Source organism: Leptonotus elevatus, chromosome 1, assembly GCF_054856555.1.
Source record: "Leptonotus elevatus isolate MCC_2025b chromosome 1, RoL_Lele_1.0, whole genome shotgun sequence".
Taxonomy (NCBI): domain Eukaryota; kingdom Metazoa; phylum Chordata; class Actinopteri; order Syngnathiformes; family Syngnathidae; genus Leptonotus; species Leptonotus elevatus.
The window spans coordinates 21,081,059-21,091,831 of NC_141239.1; the positions used below are offsets into that span (position 1 = coordinate 21,081,059).

Sequence of the window (10,773 nt, forward strand, 5' to 3'; positions counted from 1 at the left end):
TATTTTGGACGTCTATAGCCGTCAATGGCAGTGAATGAGTTAATCGCATGACTTCACTAGTTAACTCACGATTAATCACAAGTTTTATATCTGTTCTAAATGTACAAAAAAATAGTTTTTCATACTCTTGTTAACAAAAATGGAAAAATATGTCAAACTAATAAGAAATAGTTCAAATGAATTTTTGACGTCTATAGCTGTTAATGAGTTAATATACGACTTTTCTAGCGATATGACTTTTAGTCAAGTCAAACTTCACTTCATGCCTGAAACAAACGCCTTTCTCATTAGCTCGCTGTAGCTATATTTAGAACACCTTTTAGTCCGATGAAAAGCACTATAGCAAACTCTGGAAAAAAATCCCCAAATACGAGTGCTTTCTAAATATTTGCAAACAAATAAAAGCACGTGCGTGCGTTTAAGATGCTTTAATGCAGCGGCGTGATCAAAGAGTGCACTGAGATGACTGTTAGCTCTTTATCCTCACCGCAGCGTGTCTGGATGTCCCCTGGCTGACAAGACACTCAAGTCACTGATGGCAGCCAACTCTCAGGAACTCAAGTACGTATTTAAAACCTCGCCATTGTTGTTATTGTTGTTGTTGTTGGGGGATTTGACACCTTCGGAACAAGCTGCTTCTGCTCCACCCTTGCCTCTCTCGGATGCATATTTCGACGTACTTAGCGAGAAGTTTTAGGCAGCATTTGCAGCGCCGGCTATTTGCATGATGAGCATGATGTGTGTCTCGGCTGTGCAGGTGCCCAACACCTGGTTGTGATGGATCCGGACACGTGACGGGGAACTACGCGTCGCACAGAAGGTAGGCATGGGCGAGGGGCGGCGAGAACACGCACGGCAACGGCGAAACACATTTGTCAGATGCGTGACTTCGGAGCAGATGGTGGAAGTCTCACTCGGTGTCGCAAACGCGCTGTACTTTTTCCATTTCGCTTCTTGTGTTGCTTTTTATTGATTTATTCGGCGGAGACGTCTTGTTACCAAATGGTCGGAATGTTATGAGAAGGCGAGATTTGCAGGCAACTGTCTTTGTTTATGTCTATAATATAATAATGAGTGGTAATAGCACAGTTTATTCTTCTCTTAAAAATAGTTGTGAAGTTACAATTATCTGCTATTGTCAAAATGAATAATCACGCCTTTTTTTTGCCATATTGGCACTAAAATTACAATTTATTTTCAAATCAATAACACAATTAGCTTTCTTATAAATTGTACTTTTTTTTTTCTTAAGAAAAAAAATTAATTGTTCTTTTGTAGGATGGCAATTTATTCTTTCTGTTTTTTTCCGATTGTGTAATTGGATCTTTTAAACTCGGCAAATATCGGCCAATAACACATTTGCATTACATTACACATTTTACACATAATGCACATCATCCATTATAAATAAATTGAAAATATAGCAACAAAAAATATAAACAGTATTACAGTATATTTATATATATTAGGGGTTTTATCCTACTGATTCCAATACCAATCACTCATGAGTGTAATCGGCCAATACCAATCACATGGACATTTTTCAAGTTGCTTACTAACAATTACTTGATGAATCCATTTTTTTTTTAATTCTATCCAAAATTCCATCCCTTATTTACAAAAACAGAAATTTCTTTCAAAACACACCAAAATATATTATGATTCAGTTTCTGGTTAGATGTGTAACAGAAATTAGGGAAAAACTTAAAATAAATCAAAAATAAGTTTTCCGATAAAAACGGGGGTTTGCTAATAAAATAAAATAAATAAATAATATATTTAAAAAAAGATGTAAAAAGAATACAATGTGACTTTGTAGATTGTGAAACTAGAACATTATTTTCAAATAATGTAATTTTTTTCTCATAATATTAGAACTTTTTTTTATCTTAAAACTGAAACTTTTCTCATAATGTTATGACTAAAATATAAAAACAATAAAAGCATTTTAGCTCATGACAGCATCGCTTTATACACTATTCTGTGTGTGTGTGTGTGTGTGTGTTTTCCGCATAACAGCAGCTAGCCCAGTTAGCTATCATTTACCTATGCCCGACATAACTCAGTGCAGCTCTGCTTACCTTTCGGCTTTGACGCGAGGCGGTGCGATAGCAGGCAATGGCACGCACGGGGGATGTGGCCGTTGCTCCATGATAGTGATGGTATTTCAGGCACTGTTGCTTGAAAGGGGCTCTAGATCTTCACCCAGCCTAGCTGATCATGTTATGGGCCAGGAATTTCACTGTGGGGATGTTTATTATGTAAATTAGTATATATTTGAAATCGCTAGGTAACATAATAATAATGATAATAATAATTGCATTACTTATGAATAGGTAAGCACTCCTCAGACCCAATTAACTGTATACAAGTCAATAAAAAATAGTCAAAATTTTCAAAATAAATACTGAAATATGCCGTTCTGTTCTTCCTTTACAGCCTGTCGGGGTGTCCACGTGCCAGAAAAGGTGGTTTGAAGCTCACCCCGAGCAAGGAGGACAAAGATGAGCAAGAGCTTAAGTAAGACATTTCTCTCTTTATTGGCTCTTGTTTTGCTGGCTGTCACAAAAGCGAAAAAAAAAAAAAAAGAAGTGCCACGCTCGCGCAGCCTACGTATACCTGCAGGCCATCAAGTTGCACAAAGAAAATCAGCGGCTTTTGTGCTCACATTAGTGAATTACTTTCCTGGGATTAGTACGCTCTGATGTGTTTTGTGGGATTTGAAAGAGAATATCAGGCTTATCACTCGCTCGCTCTCTCTCACTCACTCTCTCGGCCCGCTCTCCGTCGCTCTCTCTGAGAGCTTTCTTTGTAATTATGTGAAGAAAACGTCGCCGGCGGCCTCATCATCCAAAACAATCATGTAATTGACACGTGAGCTTTTGTGGACGTGTACATCTGGACGCTGATTTTTGGTCTTTTTAATTACTAATGCATCAGCTTATAAGCATTAAACGGGTATGGATCTCATACACATTAAGAGAGGAGGAGGGGGATGGTGGATGCCCATATGGCACGGCCCTTTTGTGTCTACCTGTGTGTGTGTGTGTAAATAACTACACGATGTGTAATCTGCCAAACTGCTGCTTGTTGTGAAGTTGGCTGCCACAATAGCTATAGCACTCACAACTTTCTTTTTTGCTTGCGACGCAAGATAAAAACACTACTAGTGCTACATCTTTAGTCTCCTAAACAATATGTTTTTATTTGCAAAATTATAAAAATATATATATATATATAATTTTTTTCTCTTGGAATGCTACAGCTTTTTTCTTTAATCTTTCAGGAATTACTTCTTTTTTTTTGTAATTTTATTATTTGATGTGTAAAATGGCATATTCTTTGAATATTACAACTTTATTCTTACAAGCATGAACACGTTTCACTTGACGTAAAATGATAAGTTTCTTCTTATCACAAGTTGCGGGCGCTGGGTTGTTGTGGTGGCAAAAAGACAACAAGGAACGATTGGACAGGAGCTGATTGGTTAACAAAAGGGACAAGGCTGACGAGAACAGGATAAAACAAGACATAAAATTAAACAAATGTAAATGTAATCTAAACAACAAAAACAGATTATGACACTTTTAAAATTAGGTTTTTATCAACATTGTGAATTTTATGTCCAAAAAGTGTAAAAGTGTATATCTTTTTCCATGTAAAATAATTTGAATCAAAAACGAAAACGTAGTTACGTTTTTATAATGTCTTTACTCTAGTAATATTTAGACTTTATTCTCATAAAAATGACACTTTTAAAAATACCTAATAATATTCCTACAGTATATGCTTGTATTTATTTTATTTTAAGTTTTTTTCAATTTTCTTCTAAAATGATGTTTGTTTTCTTTATATTGTAAATAGTAGCATTATTTTTATCTCTTGTCATTTTCCCATTAGAAATGTAAAAATGTTCAACTTTATGTCTGTATATTGTTACTTATTCTTGTAACATTGCAACTTTTTTTCTTGTCAAATGCGATTTTTATTCTGTCAATATTTTGTATGTATGCTGTCTTCAAAGTAAAACTTTTTCCTTGAATTGTTAAAAAAAAAATCTTCAAAAAGACTTTTCCCCCCCAGGAATTAGTTTTTGCATAAAAATGACAACAACAAATAAAGAAATTCTCATAATATTGCCATCTTAATCTTTTAGACTTGACATTTTCAAATAACTTTTCTTTTTTTCTTTAATTTATTACAACTATTTTCTTCATCAAATTCAAACATTCAAATGGTTTATAATTGACAATATAATGGATTTATAACATAATTACAGTATAATTAATCTTTGAAATATACTTGCAATTTTGCAACCTTATTGTTTTTTGTGTTTTACCATTTTGCTTTTTATAGCATTACTTTATGCTGGCAAATGACACCTTTCCTAAACGTAAAACACCAGCCTTGTCAAAAAAGATTTTTCATTGGAAAAAAAAAAATTATAAACTGATGTATTTATTATTGTCATATTGCAACCCTATTCTGCACCCCACTGATCCCCTTAATCAATCATAGACAAGGGGCCATTCCTGGCAGACAATTTGTATAATTTCCCGTCACTCCATGACTGAACTTGACATGTGACATGTAACAAAACAAGATGAACAACAAGGCCCGCAAAAACAACTCTTGATGAAATTCCCATCGGCGCGCTCCCATTAAAGTTCAGCGTGGATTAGTTACTTGCACTTAATGCGATTATTTGAGTCCATTTCCAGTTTTGGCCACTTCTTTTTTTTAATCAGCATTTGGCTGGATTAATCAACTTAATGGTCACCAGATCTTCCGGTCCAGTTATTGAAAGAGATTGTTTTAATGATCTCAGACTGCAATTTGCTCCAGTAAATAACTGTAGATTTTTGTTTTTGTGGCAGTCATACACCGGGCAGCCACAATATTAGGTACGCCTGCACGACTTCACTTTAGATAGATTTTTAAACAATGTCCATTATTGTGTTTGTATCTCACAACTTTGAACTTCTCATGTTACTATATCAGCTAAGCAGAATATTAGCTTGTGTGCTAAAATAGCACGACATACGTAGACATATATATCAAAAGAACGAAACGTCCATTTCTCCAACCCGCATGCCTATTTTCTCCATCAGGTGTCCGGTGTTTGGCTGCGAGGGCCAGGGCCACATATCGGGCAAGTACACGTCCCACCGCAGCGCCGGCAGTTGTCCGCTGGCCGCCAGGAGACAGAAGGAAGCGACCCTCAACGGGCTTCCCTTCGCCTGGAAGAGCAACAAGCAGGAGTTGCCTCACTGCCCCCTGCCCGGCTGCAACGGCCTCGGCCACGCCAACAACGTGTTTGCCACGCACAGAAGGTAAAGGTCACCTTCACGTCACCAGACGATATGGATCAATGTGTCAGCTTCATGCTCAATCTTTCAATCAAATAGCTTGTCAGGATGCCCGCTGAATGCGCAAAGTATCAAGAAGAAGCACTCGGAGGAGGAGATGATGACCATTAAACTGAAGGCTAGCAGTGGTAAGTTTACACTTGGTAGTGGCATGTTCACACGAGCACATGAGGCACACCCGATCAGGTCTGCCGCGTAGGGCCTGATCGATTAATTGGCCGAGATATTAGCTCTGTTGAAATCAGCAAAAAAAAAAAAAAAAAGCAGATTTTTGTCATTGTTTTTTTTAAATATTTTTTTACACACTATACGGAAGAATACTAGGGCCAGTGAAGGGGGAAAAAAAGGTTGGAGAGAACGATAATAATGATAATGACATCAATCATGAAATAAAAATTGGCCGATTTGTGCCGATTTTTCTCTTTATTGTTAAGCTTAACAAATAAGGACAAAGTATTGTAAAACAGTCAAACGGTCTGCCTGTAATTCATATTTTTATTATATATTTTTTCCCTTAAAATCACAACTTTTTTTATTGCTGCATAGTTCTTGCAATGTTGCAGTTTTTTTTAAGTCTTTTAATGTAACTTTATTTTTGTCATTTTCATGTAAATTAATGTAATTAAAGTCACATAAAATACAACTTTTTGGCATTATCAAATAATTAAAAATTATTAATTAAATCAAAGATTTTTTTTAACACATTCAAATATTGTGATTGTGATGTGTATATCCAATAATCAGTTTAACTTTTTTCCCATGTGACTTTAATCCTGGAGAACCCAAGAACCCTTTTCTTCATTGGAAAATTATGAATTATACATGAAATGACTGCTATATGTTCACTGAACACCAAAATATATGTTTTTTTCAATTTTAACCCTTTTTTTTAACGAGCTCAGAGTTGCTAATTTGTCAAATATATATATATAAAACATACTCCTAGGCATTCTGCAACATGATATGAAATAGATTAACAAAAAAAACAAAATTTTACCATCTGATGGTTTGCTGAGAAGATGGTTTTGTTTGGATTGATTTCCAGCTCAACAAAATTGGCATGTTGCCAGCCATCTTGTCACCACTACTCTGGCTCATGTAAGTGCAATATTCATCCACTGGATGACCCCATGCAGGGGTCAGAAGTGGCACTCTGGACTTTTGAAGTTACATTTATAAAAAAAAAAAGAAGAAAGTCTTTGTTATTTGAGTAGCAGAATTTATAGGGGCCAAATTTGACCCCGTGGGTTCTCCAGGGTTAAAAAAAATATATATATTTAAACTATATAAACTATTTTCTTGTAATATCGTGACTTTGTTGTTTTACACTATGTCTTGTAAAGTTAAGAAATTATTCTTGTAAAATTCAGACCTTTTTCTCATAATATTGCAACATTTCCTCCTCGCTTTGTATTTGTGATATTTCTAAAATCTGGTAAAATGACAACTATTTTCACATAGGAAATTAGTTTTCAAGCACTATTATATAACCAACATACTTTGTTAACAAACAATTTTGGATACTAAAATAGTGTGATTATAATTGTGTGCATCAAATCACCCTGGCATGAGAGCAACTGTTTTTTTGTTTTCGGATGGGCCGGTATTGGCCCAATATTTTAATGTATCAGGTCCTTGCAATTAGCGCCGGATATCAGTCAACGATACTTGTGGCAATTAAACCGGTATTTTTCCTGTGGATGGTTGTATTTTATATTTTATTTTTAGAGTAATCCATTTAATATTTAGCACAGTATCGTGCTTAACAGTTATAATTATAATTATGAATCCTACACTGAACTTTTTGTTTATTTCTCAAGTCCTCAATTTTATCTTTGTCAGATACATTTTTAAAGTAGTTTTATAATCTACTTTAAAAAAAAAATCTGGATCTAGATGATTTTATTTCATGCAACCACATGACAAAAATAAAATTGAGTATATTCAATACACCATTTTTTTTCAGTGTATATTCAGAGTTGTGTTTTAGAGTGATTTGTTTTGGACTGAAATTCTCTATTGCAAAGTGATTGTTCTGCCTTTGTCAGAAATAAATAAAGGAAAGGTCTTTCTTTAAAATGATCTGTCATTTCACATCTTCGCTGCTAAGAGAAAAACACATGTCCATTTTTTTCCTTTTTTATGTTTTTAGTTTCATCTCAAAGACATTAAAAAAAAAAAATGGACAAAAGTGTATTTCACATAGCAGTGACGATAGATCAAAACTCCTATCGGTTACTCGTATCGGTTACTTGGTATCAGCGAATACTCATGCTAGTATTGGTGTGGGAAAAAGTGATATTGAACATCCGCCCTTTTTTTTTTTTTTTGAAGATATTTACCAAATAAAATGTGCGCCTTGCAGGCATTGAAAACAAAGCAGACAGTCAACATTTGGAGCACGACATCGAGGAACTAAATGAATCCAACATGCAAATGGAGGCGGACATGAAGCAGCTGCAAACGCAGGTAAGCATCAACTCCTTTCGCATATAAATGTGGATCACGCTAATATATATATATATATTTTTTCATATTTTTTAATTTGACTGTTGTGCTGCTGTTTTTGTACCTGAAAGCAGATCTCGTCGATGGAGTGCAACCTGAAGAGCATCGAGGAGGAGAACAAGATGATGGAGCAGCACAACGACGGCCTCCTCAAAGAGTTGGCTCGCCTCAGCCAAACGCTCATCAGCAGCCTCACCGACATCCAGCTGCCTCAAATGGTACAACACGCGCACGCGCACGCGCACGCGCACACGCACACGCACACACATGAGCCGGACACCTGCACATTGCATTTCAATGGCAACGCGCGTTTGGCTGTGCAGGGGCCCATCAGCGAGCACAACTTCGAAGCTTACGTCAACACGCTGATGGACATGTACAACAAGTCGCAGCGCGAGTATTCGCCCGAGTGCAAGGCGCTGCTGGACAACATCAAGAAGGCCATCAAAGGCATCCACGTCTGAGACATCAACGTCAAAGGCCGCTTTGAGGGACGGCCGCGTTTGTACTGCTTTTCACTTTAGTTTTTTTTTTTTTTTTTGATCCTGCTGAGATTTCCACTCCTCTTGCACTTGCTTTTCTTTTTGGCTATTTATTATTATTATTATTATTATTATTATCATCATCCATGATTATCGATATTCTATTTGTCCATTGTATTTATTATTATCATGTATTTATTTCTAGAGTTGTAAATGATTGAGAAGTCCAAAAAAAAAAAACACATTCCAATTTTGTGGCTCGCGTGTATTCCAGTTAGCTCTCCCTTAAAATAAAAATAAAAAAAGTACTAGTACACCAAAAGTGAACCTATTTTTATGAAGCTTTTGCTTTCTTTATTGGAATGTGAATGTATGCTAGATGATGTTAACACTGCAATGCCACTGTACTGTACCTTTTTTTGTTGTCTTTATTTCAATTTAATTCAGCAAAAACACATTACAAAAATCCACTTTTTCCATTACTATCAAATATAGTTATTATAAAACTGCCTTCTGTGCACACACACACACACACATACACGTGAGGTGTGCATGTCGTACGTGCCTAAATGTATATGGAACCGTTGAAAACATTTTTTAAAAAACAACTACAAGTACTATGTTTTTGTTTGTGCTAGGGCAGTATTACGTGGATGGTGTCTCATTTATTCGCACAGTATAATTATTTTCGGAATAGGAGGACAGACGTGTTCCCGATGACTGTTTCTATATCTCAGTAGCTGATGGAGACAGGCAATTGTTTATAATTTTTTTGCAAACATTATGAGGTCAAAGCAAACAAATGGACTTGTGTTTATCTTTACAAGTGCTTAAAAAAAGCCTTAACACTTCATAATTTTAAACACTTGGTATATTCTTGTATCGCGTGGGGCAGATTTGAATGGTAGCTACTTTTTAAAAAAAATGGAAATTTACATTTAAATTTTAATCCCCCCTGATCCCCCCCCCCACCCCAAAAAAAAAGAACTTATCATGTTGCTAAATAATTTTTTTGCACTTTTGTAATTCACAAATAAATGCCACCCCACATATATTCATGATACTGAAAATCATCATATTTATCAATTTTGCACAAATTTCCACAACTTTACTTTGACACTTGGAGGACATTTATAAAAACTGATGTATTTGATCAGCCGTGCTTTTAAATCTTGTTTGTTTGTTTTTTTGCTCCTAATTATGATTCCCGACAAACACATTTAATTTCTATCACCATGTATCCAAGCATACTATATTGCAATGAAGGAGAAGTGACCGCAGCAAGAGCCAAATTATCCCAGCACCACTCCTATTTTATCCAAATATTTTAAAAATGATCCTAAAAATTTGAATCCTCAAATGTAATTCTTTATTTATATTTTCTTATATTGAATTCCTACCACACACATTGTTTGCTCAGGAAGTTCTGTGAATAATAATTATTTATCCCCAATACAATCTTCCTGTTAGTATTTGATGTTTTGTAATGTGAAATGCTTCTTTTTCGTGGAACGATTATTAGTAGTATGATATGAGATTGTATTGTATTTTTTTCCTTCATTTTTCTTATTGGACATGACGTAATGCTTTTCGTTTTCCGTTGAAGTAGTTTGTACATTCAAATTACTTTTACGATTTCATAATTTACACACAACAAAAAAAGATATGCGCTGTGTTGTACAGTTTGTGTATGGTAGAAATAAACTTTTGAAACTGTTGCTCGTCTGTTTGCTTTTGTTTCTTTCACTTCCACTTCCGATCAAACCGGAAGTCTTCACCTTCTCCTACATCCTCGCCTACCCACTGGTCGACGATCGCTGATTAGGGGAATCCGCCTCGACTTTACGAGCATAAAGTTTGCAAATCTTCCAAACAACAACCTATTGCGACCACCCCCTATTTACACAGCACAGCAACTTTACGCGTTACCTTGTGTGTTAGCAGCCCCTGGTGATCAACAGGAGGTATTACAACCACAAGCGGGCCATCAGTGGTAAACCTGAAAGGAGGCAGAAACATACTTTTTTTTTTAACTCACATACTTTTGCCCACAATGCACCTTCATATTCACATCGAACATCACAAAGTACAATTAATGCATAAAAAAAGAAGCGTCACTTTCATGAGTTTTACAGTCACAAATTCGAAGGCATCAACAAAATGATGAATCAAAATCTAAACAATAAAAAAAACACACACACACACACACACGTTTAGAACTGACTAACATGACAGAGAAGTCATTGTCATCCACAGTCTTGGTTTCACAAAATAAAATGTGCACAAATCCACAACCTCGCTCAGCACATTCATTAAACAAGCAAGAACAAACCTCAGTAAAAATGAGCGTTGAATTAATTGTGAAGAATGAAGATATTTTTGTGTCATTGTGCTTTTTAGATATGATTTGAATG

At 35.5% G+C, this 10,773-nt stretch overlaps 1 protein-coding gene across 1 annotated transcript in view; it reads left to right on the top strand.

The window, feature by feature from the left end:
* Nucleotides 1–10,077, top strand: part of st18 (ST18 C2H2C-type zinc finger transcription factor) — a 78,405-nt gene extending 68,328 nt beyond the window's left edge. Inside the window, exons 19-26 of the mRNA XM_086090064.1 lie at nt 493–561; nt 758–820; nt 2,440–2,520; nt 5,112–5,333; nt 5,409–5,497; nt 7,735–7,838; nt 7,949–8,095; nt 8,201–10,077. Coding sequence (XP_085946190.1) covers nt 493–561; nt 758–820; nt 2,440–2,520; nt 5,112–5,333; nt 5,409–5,497; nt 7,735–7,838; nt 7,949–8,095; nt 8,201–8,341 — 916 coding nt within the window. The 3' untranslated portion in view covers nt 8,342–10,077. The remainder of the gene's footprint in view (nt 1–492; nt 562–757; nt 821–2,439; nt 2,521–5,111; nt 5,334–5,408; nt 5,498–7,734; nt 7,839–7,948; nt 8,096–8,200) is intronic.
* The last annotated feature ends 696 nt before the right edge of the window (nt 10,078–10,773 follow it).